Below are 17,744 nucleotides of genomic sequence, written 5' to 3'. Positions count from 1 at the left end.
TGCTACAGTAACCCCATAGCTCTGCATTATTCATTGAAAGCAATTTGACTCTCACATCAGCAAGCTTTGTCGAGTCTTGCATAGCCAGATGTTTGACTACAGCACATCCACATTGCAGCTTATTCTAGCCAAGAACCACTCACTTAGACAGGAAAAGACAGTCTGAACGACTAGATTGTGTTTATGTGCCATTTTGGGGCTCGTTTATCTGAAGTGCATTATACCACATCGAAAAAGATAATTCAAATATTCAAATAATGCTCTACAGAACTTGCTACTAATTAGGGATGCCGCGGTGTGAGTTTTTGACGATGAGATTACTAGGGGTGCAATGATCGATCGGCCACCGATCTAAATCGGCCGATCTTCGTCTTAAGTCTGTGATCTGCGATTGGCCAATCGTGCCTAGAATCAGGGCCGATCTTTTTTGCAGCATGCAGGGAATCACACATGCACGGCTACTCTAATGAATGAGCTCTTTCTCAGCCCTAGATGCATGACAGTGTGGCCTCTGGAGGGTGAATTGTTGGCAGTTCTAAGTATTCTTGAATTTAAACTTTCAGACATGCTGTTATTCAAATGAATATGCAGGTTTGTTTTTAAAAATGTGTAAGAATATGTATGAACATTAAGTTGCCCGTTTTCGAGTTATTACGGTAGTAATCTGACTCACTGCACTGTGAGCATGAAGAGGATGAAGAGACTGCAAATTGGTATAAAAATGAATTAAACAACAAATAAACATGCCTATACAAATCTGAGTATATGTGATGTAATGTGAGTCGTGACAATCAGATGTTGTGTTGAGCGATAGAGACTGTTTGAGCGATCATGAGCACTTTCAGCTTCACTCCCTTCAATATGCTCACTCGCAGTGTCAATCAAACATGCGCACTCTCCAGGTGCTCTCAGTAACTCATCAGTCACTCATCTCAGCGCTATTCTGTGAGGATCCCAAATTAAATCAGATTAATGTTGGTCACATTACCACTAATCACAACAATTACATTTTAACCATAACGGCACCGCGTCTTCACGCATTTGCTTAATAATTAGTGATTTGTTTTACAGCAAAACGCCAATCACCGTAAACAAATCATAGATATTAATGATTTCTCACTGGAGCAGTTTTAGAGCTTGTAATGGATATATTTATCTCTGCTGTGTGTGATGCTCTCATGGTTTTTACTGCTTACCAGTATGTCACAGTGACCTTTTGATATTGACAACAGAACTATTCATAACTGTTTTCAATATAAAAAAATGTTAGCAGTTCACAATTAATGCAATTTTAATGTAATTTTTGTAACTTTATAAAAAGGTTCCATTCGTTAACATTAGTTAATGCATTAGGTATCATGAACAAATGATGCATATATTTTTACAGCTTTTATTTATTGTAAAGTTAGTTAAGAAAATTACAGTTGTTCATTGTTAGTTCATGTTAGCTCAGTGCATTTAACTAATGTTAACTAATACAACTTTTGATTTTAAAAATGTAATAGTACTGTTGTAACTAACATTAAGTTCATTAGTTCATGTTCACTACAGTAATGTTAATAATTTTAACAAATGGAACCTTTTGTAAAGTGAGTTTTGTTAACTGTATGGGGCATAAACAAATAACTGCACAATATAACTTGCAAAAGTGTTGCAAAAGGCACTTTTAAAGAAAATCGGTATCGGCTGATCTTAATGTTAAAAAATCTAAGACTGGTATCGGCCTCAAATTTCCTGATCGATGCACCACTAGAGATTACCATTTGGGAAAAAATCGCGGTTAAACGGTTTTACGATTATTTGGAATTTTTCTTATTATACAACAGCACTGATGCGAAAAAATGAATATCATATAAAAATTGAACGTCTAAGTGGACGTATTTCTGGGCAATATTTGGACACTAAGGGCAGCCCTACAATAAGTAGACTGATAAATACACAAAAAATAAATGGGTAAATAATAAAATAGGGCACGACACCACTTATGCACATCCCGAGCTCAGTGATGTGCTTCAGTTATTATTCTGATTATTGTGGGTGCGCAACATGTAGCCTAGTTCAGGACATCCAACAGTTATTTTTTCTTCTGCAACAGTTTCTTAAAGCAATCCGTTGTCTGTCATACACCCCAACATAAAGAATTGGCAACAGACTCTATAGAATTACTGTCCACAACAACACCTTACAAATAAACCTGTGGACTTTGCATAATAATGGGAACATTGCTTACAGCAGGCGATTTAAAGTCTGATAATGACTCAGATTTACATTTATTGTTGAATGCCATGAATTTGTACAGAAACAATGCTTTAAATAATGAGGACGAAAAGACGCAACTTTTCAAAGTTATTCGCTGATAGTAACTACACGCGATGCACCCCGTGCTGTCATCATGCTTAAACATTACAAAAAGTAGCATCTTTTAATTCATCACTGAATGAACCCATGTAAATGTTTGCACTACCTGATACTGTTTCTAAAACAGATGATTGAACTCTCACTTAGCTAGTAGTAATTTGCATTCATCACACAGACTCTGCCAATGGAAGCAGTATGACATTGTATTTTGTGTGTGTGTCTGGGCAGGGTATCTCCAGGGAAATGTTATCACCTGTATAATGGATTGAGAGCCAGCCTCCTGGATAACTACCAGTTACCTGAGATCCAACGCACCCCACTGGAAGAGCTGTGCTTGCAAATAAAGGTATCCAATTGAAAGCTCAATCTATGTGTGTTTGTAAACTTTTCACTAAAATGCATGGCTGAATTTCCCCACAGAGATCAATATAGTATCTATTGGTCTAGCTATCTGTGAATCACACCTCTCGGGTTTGCAGACTTGTAAGTTGTTTGCATGCTGGTTGTGAATAAAACACAAATTTATGCTGTTAAAATGCATAAGACGACCTCTCACAGCTGAACTAAACATTTCCACCGGTGACTCATTCATGTTCTCTTACACACACACACACACACACACACACACACACACACACACACACAACTCACGCTCAACCTCTTTCCCCCATATTTGTGTGGCTTTAATGGGGGAGAGGTTTCACAAATAGTCTCCGGTGTGTCTAATAACCAAGCACACAAACAAACTAATGGATTAAAAGGGACATTAATCATTGTCATTGTATCTGAGAGGCAGTGTGATCATCTAACAAGGCCTTTTAGCTGTCAATTACTGCTCATTATCACCTCCGTGTGGCTGTTCAGTCCCAATTCTTGTTGCTGGTCGGTGAAACAACGAGGTCCTTATGAACCTGGGCGTTCACACTCCTTCATTACACACATGAAGGAAACAAAGCCTTGTGGTTTACTTGTTCACTTTTGGGGCTTTTCCACTGCACGGTACGGCTCGACTCGACTCTGCTTGCTTTTTGGGGGTTATCCACTGTGGATAGTACCTGGTACTTTTTTTAGTACCACCTCAGTCGAAGTTCCAAGCGAGCCGAGCCGATACTAAATGTGACGTCAAAACCCTGCAGATCACTGATTGGTCGGAGAGAATCGTCACTACCAGCATCACTGGATTTGCGACACGGGACATCAACCCGCTAGTTTTAAAGTTAGCAACATTGATAGCAGTATCATGTGTTCACGCGACTTTCGAATTGTAAAAAGAAATGGCTGTGTGCAAAAACACGCCGTGGTCAATAAACGAGGTGCAGACGTTCCTCTCGTTAGTAGCCGAGGAGTATGTTAGTAGCTCTACGGCAGTAGAGGCGGCGCAACTATGACGATCAGCGTATAATCCCACCCACGTTGAGGCTGCACTAAACTGCAGTAGAAAAGCAAGCTCAGAAAAGTAAAGCAAGCAGAGTCGAGTCGAACCATAACGTGCAGTGGAAAAGTGCCATTAGTCTGCTTAGACTGAAATTACTCTGTTTATTTTAAATGCAATCTCTCTTTCTCTGTCTTTCTCTCAGATCCTGAAGTTGGGGTCCATTGCGTCATTTTTCCGGAAAAATCTGGATCCTCCTTCAGAGAAAGCAATAGAGCTGGCCATCACACATCTGATGGATCTGGTGAGTGGATGAAGAGATGAAAGGAAGGAAAGGTTGAAAGAAGTGAAAATGTAAATAGGATGGATGAATTAGTAATATGTAAAGCATAATGTACAGTCAGCTGTTAATTATCGCAAAATCAACCCCAACATGGAAGGTCTTGCTGATTACACGGCTGCTTGCCAAATAAGTAAATGAAACATTAATTTGAGTTGAAATTATTTTAGTGCTACATCAACTAATCAATAAAATGTATAATCGATAATGATGTTCTTTATCTCATTGATAACTGAGTGGTTTAAATTGTCCTGCTGCTTCCAAACCGAGGACTTTTTTTTTTTCATACTGTATAAACTAATATTTTATATTTTAAACCCTTTTTTGTACACAATGGCTGTGTATGCTACAGCATACAATATATATATATATATATATAAATGTGAATAAAATAGAGGGAAATGAATTTAGCTTTTTTTTATCCAAATACTCAATTAATTTCAGAAATAATTTAAGATGAATCAGTTATCAAAATAATAATTTGTTTCAGTTCTAAATCATTATATTATAAAAATGTATAAAAAGTGGTCATTATAAAACAATTTATGAGCATAGAATGCTGTGATTGACCAATCCAAATCAAGTATTCAAGAGAGCTGTGTAATAAAGAGTTGAAATGATTTGCATTGAACCAGTACTTACAAGTGCACACTATGCTAAATGCAATACAGTGTATTTGTTTAAAACTCTCAAGACAATCTCTCTGATATATCTGTGTGTGTTTGCCCATGTAGAATGCCCTGGACAGGAATGAAGAGTTGACTCCATTAGGATTTCATCTGGCCCGTTTGCCTGTAGAACCTCACATAGGAAAAATGATTCTGTTTGGGGCTCTTCTGGGCTGTTTGGACCCTGTGCTTACCATTGCAGCCAGCCTAAGCTTTAAAGACCCCTTCTACATACCACTGGTACATACAGACACACCCTCTTACTTGAACACATGCATTATATCCGCAAATCATTAGTCCCCCAGACTGTAGGATCTCTTATCTAGAGCTTTTAGAGTGGTACTAAAGGGCGTTAACTAATGACATATTGTTTGTCTAATGGGTCTTTGTTTTAGGGGAAGGAGAAGATAGCGGACCACAGGAGAAAAATCCTCTCCAAAAACTCCAGGAGCGATCATCTCACTATTGTCAATGCATTTTTGGTATGCCCTCAGGTGTTGTAGTTTGTCTTTAAAGGGATAGTTCACCCAAAAATGTATTTACTCACCCTCAAGTTGTTTCTATGGAACATAAAAAGAGATGTTAAGCATACAATAAAAGTGAATGGTGTTCCATGGAAGAAAGTAAGTCACTCCCATTTGGAACAACATGAGGCTGAGTAAATTATGAAAAAATTTACATTTTTGGTGAACTATTCCTTTAAGCCATCACACTTAGGTGTGTAGCTTCTGTTTCAGATGACATTGTGTGTTATTTGGTGTTATTCTTAGGGCTGGGAGGATGCGAAGAGACAGGGCAGCAGGTATGAGCGGGAGTACTGCTGGGAAAACTTCCTGTCTGCCAGCACACTACAGGTCAGTCTGGACTCTCCATCAGTCAGCTCATTCTAAGAGGCTGTTCACACAGGATACATCCTTATGTTAAAAACAGCTAGACAGAGATAAAGTGCAAAGGAATTGAAAAAAAGACCCGTAAACAGCTAATTTACACTCTCGATACAATGAAAATGCTTATCCCATTCTCCCAGTTCACTCGCTACTCATAGCACAAGATGCTGAATAAACAGCGACATTTGGTGCAAAGGCAATGTTTATTTAAACCAACAATTAAAAGATAACGCAGATGGATCACAAGAATGCGTCCTCTGTGAATGGCTCTTTACAGATCAGCATCTTCTAGACATCCAGCTATTCTCTCTTTGAACCCAGAAAATGATATTGTGGTTTAATCTGTCCCTCTACATTTGTCCCTCCACCTGTGCTGGATGCTCCAACAGATGCTTCAGAATATGAAAGGTCAGTTTGCAGAGCATCTTTGGGCAGCAGGGTTTGTGAAAAGCAAGGACCCGAAAGATCCCAGCTCTAACATAAACTCAGGTAACACTGTCTATCTGCGTGCCTATCTAGCTGTCTATTTGTCTGTTGGCCCAGCTGTCTGCTTGCTTACCAGACTGTCTGTTTGATTTCCATTACCACTTGTAACCATTAGAGATTAGAAGGAGCCAGTTAGCTGTTCCTGCTTTTTGTGGTTTCTAAGTGGTGCATTACTGCTCTTAACATACTCTGAAGAAGAGTGTGCTGTTTTTTGGCATTTTAAAGGTGTTTGCTAAGGCTAAGGCAAACAGTACTATTTCTGTTGCTGAATCTTGGGGGTAGGAATTTGAACAAACCCTTTTAACCCTTTTAAACTTGGCTGCATCACTCAGCTCACACAGTTCTTACTACTGACATGAATGATACATCAAATCATATCGCTTGTTGAGGACGTGTTCTTTTACTTTCTTAAGCAACCTGACTTATAGCTTTTGCCTGGCAAACTATAAAATGGGTTAAAAAAATCCCATAGATGTACATTGAACGAGTGACCTGAGCCATATCTAGGGATCAGAATTTCAGAGATTTTGTGGTGACCAGTGACTAAAAATCACTCAGAACACTTTAGCAGTGGTGTAGCAATGCTCTAGCAACCATGCAGAATACCATAGCATTGTGGTGGTGAATGTTGCACAGGCAAGCACCACTCACTATTTTTAAGAAAATGTAAAAATCTACATTCCCAGAGAGCCTCCAAAAATGCCAAATAGCTGCCCCATTTCGCATCAAACGAATCCCAATTCCCCAGCCTTCTACATAACACTTCCTCGAAAGCCGCCATCCTCCCCATCTCCGTGCACCATTCTTGAAATGAGGGCACTCCAGCTGACTTCCATCCCCTTAAAACAATTTGTCTGCCGATCATAACACTGGTTAGGACCCAATTTTGTATGTGTTTATCCCCTATATTGATGACCGCCCCATCGCCTAAAATACAGAGTCTAGGGCAAAATGAAATTTGAGTGCCCAAGGTACATCACACATAAAACTCTGAACCTTCAACCAAAATTCTTGGATCTTAACACACCACCAAAAAACATGGGTTGTGTCTCCATCTTCTGATTGGCATTGCCAGCAGGTGGGTGTGTCTTTAAGACCAAGCCTATACAATCTACAGGGGGTCCAATAGAATATGTGTAAAATCTTGAATTGATTAAGGCGAACCCTTGCATCTCTAGACGCAGACTTGACAATTTTTAAAATCTTAGCCCACACTCCCTCCTCCAATACCAAGTTTAAATCTTTCTCCCATAAACTCTTGACAGAAGCTAAAGTTCCATCCCCCAGACACTGAATTAGCAGGGAGTAATACACTGATCCCTCATGACCTTTTCCAAAAGCAGTTATCACCACTCCCAGACAATGTTCCCTCTAATTTTTTACAGCACTGAGCAAATACAAATTTATCTGAGCGCAAACTTCAAAACTGTGAACAACTTGCGCAAAAATGTCTTCTGTGACTGTACCAGTAGTCTACATAAGAAGGGCATGTTTCCATAAACTAATATAGTTTTGGATGACTTCTGTTAACTGTTTTATAACAAGTACAGCAACTAATAATAATATGACAGTACAATATTTTTAAACAGCCACATTTTTATTAAACCCATATATATATATATATATACCGACATCTTGGTGCTGCTAGACATTCATCAGTCCCTTGACTGGTCCTGCAGGTCTGTGGAAGACCTCTCTCAGTGCAGCATCTAAAAAACACAGATGCACCACAATAGTAAAAACACCACATACACCACCACATTATTACAGTAATAATTATGATCAAAGTATTGCTAGGCACTATGCAAATAAAAGTGCCTCCAATCTTCTGTCTCTGTCTGTTTCACTTCAGTGATTATAGACCTTGTTTAGGTATATACACTCCCCTGTTTTTGCTTATTTCTGCTGGTCTGTACACATACACCAAAATAGTAACCTAACCTTTAAGCAAAATGTAAAGCTTCAGTCAGCTAATTAATAATTACTTTATACATTATAATGATATGCTTAAGGAATTATTACAATTGTTATTACAGTAAACAGTAAAAATATTGTCCAAGTCAAACACATGAATACTAAATATATTTATTTAGTATTGTAGCCTACCTTAAAACTTCTCCCATCTGTCCTTGTCCCCTTTCCAGTGGTTGTAGATCTTGTCCAGATTTATAGGGCCCACTGCTTGTGTAGACTGGATTCTCATTAGCTGAGCCAAGTTCGTGGTCTCAAGTCGGTTCCATGATTTAGTCTTGATACGATTCATCAGACTGAAACCATGTTAACAGTCTGCACTAGATGCTTGGAATGTTCCACAAATGTCAATCAGCTGTACAAGCTCAGTGAACTCCTCACTTTTTAGTGTCCAGGTAACCGCAGTGCTCCCATCTTTCGTTTTTCCTTTAATAGTGAACTTGAAATCCTTGTACAGCTGACAGATACGCTCTGTGGCAGACTCGTCCATTTGTTTTAGAATAGCTTGGAACTTCTCTGTCAGTCTGGTTACATCATCTGTACCATGATCAAAATCGAGTGTTGAATCCAGTGTTTCTAGGTTAAAAGCAGACCATTCTTTAAGCTCACCTTCAGGAAATCGAGCATCAAGATGGTTACAGACTTTAAGGACAAACAGAATAATATCCACTGCATTTACCGCACTGTCACTTGTTTCCAACAGCTCGTTCACTTGGTTGCTCCAGTAAACATGCTCTCCGAGATACTGAGACCGAAGTTTCTCCATTTTAGATCTGGCAAGGCAGTGGGCATCAATGATAGTAAGATTGCTTCACTGCAAGGAGACACAGAGCTGAGCTAGTTCTTCCAATACATCTCCAAGCACAGTGAGAGCAACTCTGTACTTCGGATTGGTCAGTTTTTTGTGACAATATTTTGCAGTCGGGTCATCGTTGTCAGCTTCTTTCGTGCAGTACTCTGTTAATACACTGTAATTGCGCAAAAACGCATTTACAGCTTGGCAACGTGACAGCCAACATACCTCATTCAAAGGTCTGAAAGACAGTGAATCCACCTCTAAAACATTTGCTAACTCTTCGAATTTGCTTTTCTTCTCAGAAGACCTACTAAATAGTGAATATACTGTTCTAAACAATGTTTCCACTTCCTTCTGTAATGTCTGTGCTTTCATTGACTATCAATGTGTGAACATGGGCATTTCTCACACTTTCCATAGTCTCAGCTTGTACAACTGCATTAATTGACTCCACAAATTCAAATGCATCATTTTTACTTCTCCAGCTGTCGGGAAGGCTAACATATTTCGCCAGATGATCATAAATTTCTTGAACAGACAGTAATGACGCGTTCATTTTGATGGCAAGAAGCATGTTATCGATCAGTATTTTGATTTGTTCAGGGTTTGACTTGTTCTTACTGGTGAGGTCAATATGCTTTTCTCTCGATTCTCTCGACTCCCCAAGATGCTGGTTAATCAAAGTTCCATGTTTTCGATTATATGATGTTTTCACAGCAGCATTGTGACCTTTTTGTGTTAAGTGGTGTTTTAGGTAGTCAAGTTTCCACTTGGTCCACGTTTTCCCGATGGAAAACTCTCCTTTGATTTTAGCTTCAGAGCAAAATTTGCACATGACCCCACTAGCTCCGTAGCTAAATATGTCAGACATTTTAACTGTCTTACTAGGACCATCACTTGTATCCGTTTGAACTATTTCATTTAGCCATTCTTGTTTGAAAGTCAAACTAACCTTTTTCTTAAGAGGTTCTAGAGGTAATGTTTCTTCTTTTCGTTTCGCCATTGCTGCTCACTGGACACTCTCCTACACGGTAGCTAGTCATTTTTTGCACGCGCGCAGCTTAGAGGGAACATTGCTCCTAGAGTCTCTGCCGCTTTAGGGGGGTGTATGCTACTCCCAAAAATAGTACAGAGCAGGTGGCGCAGCTGTAAATACCTAAAGAACTGAGATCTGGGAACCCCAAAATGTTGAACAAAATTTTCAAAGGATCTCAACACTCCACTCTCATATAGGTCACAGAGTGTATTAACCTCCCTCACAATCGACTCAGACCAGCAGAAAGGGGACTTATTAAAACATAATTTTGGGTTCAGCCATATGCTTGAGGCAACATTTAAATAAATGTTCGAATTAAACACTATGGACACTTTTGTCCATACCGAGTGCAAATGCTAGATAATGGGGTATAACTTAATTTCTTCGATTAGTTTGATAGAAAGGCTTTGCAATGGCGAAATAAGGGCAAGAACCTCCTGTCCAATACAAAACCAGGGAGGGGCTCTCTCAGATGGAAGCGACCAATGAGCCAAATGTCTGAGACCGAATGCATAATAATAAAACAAAATCTTGGGGAGGCCTAGCTCACCTTTGTCAATCATCCTATGCAATTTACTGAAATGTAATCTGGGACGTTTACCAATCCAAGTGAAGGACTTCGCTATCAAATTGCTTAAAATAAGAGAGGGGGACATCTATAGAGGGAGACTGTAGCAGGTAGTTGAATTTTGGAATACAATTCATTTTAATAACATTAACCTTCCCAATCATAGATAAATGTAATGAAGCCCACCTGCCCACATTGCTCGAAAACCTTTTTATTTAAGGGTCAAAATTAACTAAATCACACAAATTTGCTGGGAATAAAATACCCAAATACTTAATGCCCTGTTTGGGCCACTGGAAGGCACCTGGCTGTAAAGCCGTTACTGGACAGTACGCTGTCAGAGCCAAAGCTTCGGATTAAGACTAATTAACTCTGTATCCCGAGAACTTAGAAAAGGAATTAATAATTCTGTGGTGGCAAGGCATAGATCTAGTAGGGTCAGAGACTAATAATAAAAATATAATCTGCGTAAAGCAAAAGCTTATGCACCAGACCTCACGCCACCACCCCTGGAAAATCCTCCTCCTTTCTTATAGTGTCTGCTAATGGCTCCAGGGCAAGACAACAATAATGGGGAAAGAGGGCTACTCTGCCGGGTGCCCCTATTCGGAGTAAAATAATCTGAAATTAATCCATTCGTTTGTACCACCGCTACCGGGTGTCTATAAAGTAACTTAATCCAACCAATAAATGTATTCTCGAACCCGTACGTTTCCAAAATCTTAAAAAGATAATCCCATACAACCATATCAAATGCCTTTTCGGCATCAAGTGAGATGGTAGCGACCGGAGTCTGATAATTTGCCACTGACCACATGATATTGATGAAACGCCTAATGTTATCAGAAGAGCTACGGCCCCAAATAAACCCCACCTGATCTATATGTATAAGAGATGTCATAACTTTACTTAATCAGTTAGCCCAAATTTTTGACAATATTTTAACGTCTAGCTGGATCAGGAAAATTGGACAGTAACTTTTACACTCGCTTGGATCTTTGTCCTTTTTAAGAATCAGACTGATCCGGGCTTGTGCCATGGTTGACAGAAGCTTTCTATTCTTTAATGATTCCATATAACCTTCTTGCAAAAGTGGAGCCAGTTACGGTTACTGTTTTTAGCATTCGGTTAACAAGGTTTCACAAACGGCTAATCTTTTTTTTTCTGGACGTGGAAGAACATTTATTGCAATGGAATTTCCTCAAACACTCCTCAAAATAGCAGCAAATAAAGTGTACAGTGAGCTGTGAGCTATGAGCCTAGATAGCACAATACATAGATCTTCAAATGATAAAATCTCACATTAAATTCAAACTAAACAATCAAACTGTCACTGCCTGTACTGTATATGCGCTCTGCCTGGGCAGGTTCACATTTCCGTGAGGGAGCGAACGCAAGTATTGTCATGTGCGTGGCGTTACACTGCTGTGGTTAAACAGCCTCTTTGAGTGATTTTGATTTTTAACTGGTTTAAAATCCAGTGGCATTGAACTTTCATAGTTATTGTACGTAAAATTGCACACCAGAGCAAAACGGGGAAAAAAAATGTCTTCACGTTTATGAAGCACTGAAACTTTGCTCGTGAAAAACAACCTTGTATCATGTTTAATGGTGTAACAGTCCTCTATGCAACTTGAATTTGTTCAGAACGAAGCACAACGAATGAAACAGTGGAGGTATTTCGAGATACGTTGATAACAATTAAAGCTCTTTTTAACTTTACTTGGTGTCTAAAAATGCAGCGATCCTGCGCGAGATACTGAAAAACGGTGAGATTCAGCGCAACAGTTGAAGATGTCTGTCCAGAGCATGTTAACGGTATATAGATAAACAGCGCAGACTCACTCAAAAGATTGTTTGAACAGCCCCTAACTCGCCCTATACATGTAAAACTGACCCAAACCTGGCCGGAAAACCTGACGGCTTGTCAGAACTCATCGAATTCATGTCGTATTGAAGACTTCTCTTACACGTGTAGAATAACTGAATATTGATTTTGGTATTCAAATAGTGGCACGTTAAAGGGTTAGTCGAATGTCGACCATCCCTGCACATCCCTAGTGTGGAGTGTACAACTTGTGTGCAGCAATGAACAAGGAGGAAATGTAGACAATATATTGAATGTGTAATGAATTATTATTAAAGTATTATTGTACTATTATTGTTCATAACCCTTATGACCTTCTCTCTGCATTATGTGTTGTCCATTCTCCCGCTCTTCAAATTTTTGTTTGTTTGTTTTCTCTTTTTTACGCTTCATAGAGAATGAGAAGCTGATCAAGGCAGTGATTGTAGCAGGTTTGTACCCTAAAGTGGCCAAGATCCGTCCCAACCAAAGTAAGAAGAGACCAACGTAAGTTGCATAGATGATTCCTCCTCATGTTTTTGTTGATTATGTGGCCTCCATTTTTTTAGCCATTTTGGAAGTAGTTTTCTCATTAAAAGGCCTCAGCACATTAGAAACTTCAGTCTTGTCTGAAAGAAGATCGCTTATGGCGTCATCCCAATTTAGAAATCTTTACACACTCCTGTTTTATTGTGACAGAAAAAGGCGAAACACTAAAATTTGACTTTGTATGACAGACGAAGCATGAAGATCGATATCTAATATCCGACAGCACTTTAAGGCAGTAGAACCGATGTCCATGAAGAAACCTCTCTCGCTCTCTCTCTCTCGCTCTCTCTCTCGCTCTCTCTCTCTCGCTCTCTCTCTCTCGCTCTCTTTCTCTCTCGTTTGGCTATTGAAGTCGGGTTTATTCTGGCTCTGTTATTAGCTGTGTCACAGTGGCAGTTTAAAGATATCGTCGTCATGACGCTTAGGCCTGAAATTATGTTTGATTTCAGCTTTTACGCACAGACTTTCACTTTCTCGGTGCCGCACACCTCATTCATGCCACTGTACATCAATCTGTCCATCATTCACTTGGCTTCCATTCAGCTTCATTCTATCCATTATTCACAATTCTACATTCAACCCTGTTCTGTCTGTAATTCAAACCTTTTTGTGCTGCCTCCCTCCATTCGTTACTGCTTTACATCAGGGTTATTGTAGTTTTGGATTTTTTATTTGTCATTCCAGTTGTTTATTTTTCGTTAATTTTCACACTTTGTCTGATTTAGTTTTGTTTTTATTTTCTCAGTGTTTTCTAGTTTCAGTTTAGATAGGTATTATTTTTAGTTTTAGTATTTTATGGCTGCCAAACCTAAAATGTTTACTGATATCATTTAAATATGTCTAACGGCCTTACATTTCTCAGGGCAGTCTTGTGTTATCAGTATCTAGTGGGGTTTTCATGTTTAATTGAGGTGGATTTTAAATGTTTCAAATTTGATACAATTATTTTTATTTTATTTTAGTCAGTTTTGGAGTTATGAAAAATTATTTTAATGTAGTGCAATTGTAATGCAACACAGCTTCATAATGAATGAGTGTAGCAGACTGCAAAAGCAGAACCTCATTGAGTGTGAACTGTTATTTAATGTGTGAAAGTTACAATGAAGCTTTAGTCTGATTACTCTGGTGCTAGATTTAAGTTTTCATGAGTTGGCATGAATCTTGTCTCATAAGCTAGACTTTTCAGTCTCTTGTTGTGATATGAACTGTTTAAGACTATTGAACCCGTCTGAGGCTGGGACTAGTTTTCATTAAAATTCCTATATGAAATTGTGTTTTGCAGGCATGTGAAAGTATACACCAAGGCTGATGGGAAGGTTTGTATCCACCCTAAATCTGTCAATGCAGAGGAAACTGAGTTCCACTACACATGGCTTATCTATCACCTAAAGATGAGGACCACCAGTGTACGTATCCTTTTACATATACTGTACTCACCTACATGCATATGTTTAATTTGCTATCAAAATGAGGGTTGCCCCAGACTTCTTTTGTTTTTACGCAAAGCTTTTTATGCAACAGTTAGCTCCAGTTCTCTAATCTGATTGGACAAGTGGTGTTCCAAGAAAGCTGATATTTTAATTTAACAACATCGGGACGCTTCTCTGTTTGTATCACTCTGCTTGTCTGTGTTCACACCATTCCAGACTGACTGTCAGTCTTTGTGTTACTTGCCGACACACAGTGGTTGATCCTGCTTTGGCTTTGGTTGGAACCATTTTTGTAAGCGGAGCAAATATTGACCAAATTACTGGCCATATTAGGTTAAAATGGAATTTTCTCAAACAACCTTGTTGTTTATAGAACTGTTGTATAAAAGCATTATTACACAAGCAAGAGTGTTGTACTTAATATTTGCGCAGCCATGATTCAGCCATAAGCACAAGGGAGCTATCAAAATGAGGGCTTAGAATAGATTTACATTGATTTATATAAGTTTGTAAAGCTAATATACACTCACTGAGCACTTTATTAAGAACATCTGTACATCTATTTATTCATGTGATTATCTAATCAGCCAATCGTGTGGCAGCAGTGCAGTGCATAGAATCGTGCAGATACGGGTCAGGAGCTTCAGTTAATGTTCACATCAACCATCAGAATGGGGAAAAATGTGATCTCAATGATTTCGACTGTGGCATGATTGTTGGTGCCAGATGGGCTGGTTTGAGTATTTCTGTAACTGCTGATCTCCTGGGATTTTCACGCACAACAGTCTCTAGAATTTACTCAGAATTAAACACTGAAAAAACATCCAGTGCGTGTCAGTTCTGCGGACGGAAACGCCTTGTTAATGAGAGAAGTCAATGGAGAATGGCCAGACTGGTTCAAGCTGACAGAAAACTCAGAAAAAGCTACGGTAACTCAGATAACCACTCTGTACAATTGTAGTGAGCAGAACAGCATTTCAGAATGCACAACATATCGAACCTTGAGGCGGATGGGCTACAACAGCAGAAGACCATGTCAGGCACTTTTTTAGGACCATAGTGTTCCTAATAAAGTGTCAAGGGAGTGTACGTATATATTAATGCATATATAATAATACAGACTTACCTTAATCCCAAAATGAAACCATTTGTATTTAAAAAAAATTTTTTTTTAAATTGCGTGTATTTACAAATCATTTTTAGCTTCAAGGATGTCTCCAAAGAAAGGCTAACTTCTAAAGTAAAGCTAACCCACACACAAACACTAAGGGTGCAGGTCAAGTCCTCTTCTTTGTGTACCCATTTACTCATTTCAAAGAGAAGGACTCCAGTATTGTATATCACTCTGGTGAAGAGCTGTTTAGATGTGTCGAGAGAGGAGGACATTTGTTTGTAAATTAATGCAGTCTCCATTTTAAGAAAGTCCATCTTTTATTCAGTTTCTGTCTACCTTTCAACTGACATCCTCTCAAACAAGATCAAAGCTCCTTACCAAATCAAGGGGTACAAATTCAGGTATCTCTCTCTCTCTCTCCTCTTACTCAGTGAGTCTCAGATTTATGCCTGGAGCTGTTTTTGCCAGAAAAAGAAAAGAAAAAATATTAACTTTAGTGGTTTTCTGTCACAGTGATGTAGATAGGAGAGCCCTTTCCTGTGCAGCCCTGTTCCCATAGTGAGACAGGGTCTTGTCTGTTTTATTGTATTTCTGTGAACAAGCGGGATACTGTGGAGACAAATTGTAGCAATAAAGAACAAGGAATCAACCTAGTGACTTTTTAGTGTTCTGAATGTTAAACTATGTTAGCTTGCACTATCGTTAACATACAGAAATCTATCAATGAAACCATCTACCTACCTATATATCTTCCTTCAGTTTTTCGCAAAACTTAAATTCTACCTACTAGGGCTGTCAACAGGGCTGAGAAACTAAATTCGAATTGTCACCTTAAATATGACCAAAATTCAAATTGAATTATAATTTTAGAAGTCACCAGATTTTACCACAGCATTTTTCATTCATTACAGCTGAATGTGCGGTAGCAATATTGTCAGATAGTAGTGGTATTTGGCTGAACGCGGTGGTGAAGCTGCACAGACTATGAGCCTAGGCAGGGGCCGTTCAAGCAAACGTACAACAGAATGCGAAGACCTCGAGATGCACATTTCCATTTAGAGGAGACAGGCCAATTTTATTTAAATGAATGGAAGAAATTGGAATGGTCAATGGATGTAGAAAGGAATTCCCACCTTACAGGTAAAAGAGCCAATCAACTTTTAGATATAGACATCGCCTGTCAATCAACTTGAGAACGAGTATGAACGTTAGCTATACGAGCCAGGAAAGTTGTGTTTTTTTTAGTGTAATCTGAGGTTAAGAAGCACAATTTATGTTGTCAGATGTTACTGCTGATTTGAAATATGTTCTTTGATCGTAATCTTGACCAACTGTTTTGGAGATTTCAGTCTTTCCCAATTCAAGTGTTTACGAGCTGCACTTGTATGCCACTTGTTTACATAGAAAAATAGCTGCCCGAAAGCATTCCAAAGATGGCCGCCAGTGGACTGACTTGCTACAAAAACTTTGGTCATCATCAGTGCTTGGCACATGTCCAAATTTCGAATAAATAGTTTTAGCACCAATCGAGTGACATTGGGCTCTATTTTCGTGAGCGCGCAGAGCGCAGCCCTACATGCCAAGGCTGTGCACAATATCTTATCCAATTTTTATGAGAGCATTAATTCTAAGCTCAATTTTCATGCCAGCACAAAGCGCAAGTGGGTGTGGGTGGGAGTGTTTGTGCAAACTGTGGGTGTATTGTATGGTAATGAATTGGCGTAAAGTGCAGTTTTCTATTTTCCTGAGAAATAGGCAATTGCACTAAGACGTTCCTGCATTTGCAGTTTGGAGAATCCACCAGCAGATGGTAATAAAGTTCAAATGTCCAAACTCTGAAATAGAGTGGAACATCAAATTATGTCCCTGACAATAGCAGTTTTATGAAACATAAATTTATTAGATTTTTGTTAAACTATCTATAGTTTGGGGTTTATTTTTCAATTATTATTATTTTTATGTTTATATTTACAATTATATTTACGATTTTATTTGTACTAGTATTTTTTCCACCTGTTGTCATAGTGATTTTTAAGTCAAAAGTGGCTGATGAAAGAAGTTGGACAGAGTAAAATGTTTGGATTTTATTTATTTATTTATTTTTTTAGTGTAACTTGAATTTAGAAATGTTGTTTTTTTTTTTGTTTTTTTTTTCACATTTCAATAAATAATTTTTTTTATTTCAAAATCTACCAGTAGAAGTGAAGTTCATGCCAATACAATCACTGTTAATACTAGCCTTGATTTGCGTCAATAGATGACAATTATTACTTAATAATTAATAATTAATACTTACATTCTCTATAATTTAACGGAGCCTACA

At 38.5% G+C, this 17,744-nt stretch overlaps 1 protein-coding gene across 2 annotated transcripts in view; it reads left to right on the top strand.

The window, feature by feature from the left end:
- LOC127456343 (ATP-dependent DNA/RNA helicase DHX36-like) overlaps window positions 1-17,744 on the top strand; it is a 57,878-nt gene that overhangs the window by 33,615 nt on the left and 6,519 nt on the right. For both annotated transcript variants that reach the window (XM_051724789.1, XM_051724790.1), the window contains 8 exons: window positions 2,587-2,704; window positions 3,936-4,034; window positions 4,805-4,978; window positions 5,134-5,220; window positions 5,509-5,592; window positions 6,015-6,114; window positions 12,745-12,835; window positions 14,160-14,283. In XM_051724789.1, coding sequence (XP_051580749.1) covers window positions 2,587-2,704; window positions 3,936-4,034; window positions 4,805-4,978; window positions 5,134-5,220; window positions 5,509-5,592; window positions 6,015-6,114; window positions 12,745-12,835; window positions 14,160-14,283 — 877 coding nt within the window. The remainder of the gene's footprint in view (window positions 1-2,586; window positions 2,705-3,935; window positions 4,035-4,804; window positions 4,979-5,133; window positions 5,221-5,508; window positions 5,593-6,014; window positions 6,115-12,744; window positions 12,836-14,159; window positions 14,284-17,744) is intronic.

This window comes from Myxocyprinus asiaticus, chromosome 18, assembly GCF_019703515.2.
Source record: "Myxocyprinus asiaticus isolate MX2 ecotype Aquarium Trade chromosome 18, UBuf_Myxa_2, whole genome shotgun sequence".
Taxonomy (NCBI): domain Eukaryota; kingdom Metazoa; phylum Chordata; class Actinopteri; order Cypriniformes; family Catostomidae; genus Myxocyprinus; species Myxocyprinus asiaticus.
This window is presented reverse-complemented; position numbering and strand designations above follow the sequence as displayed.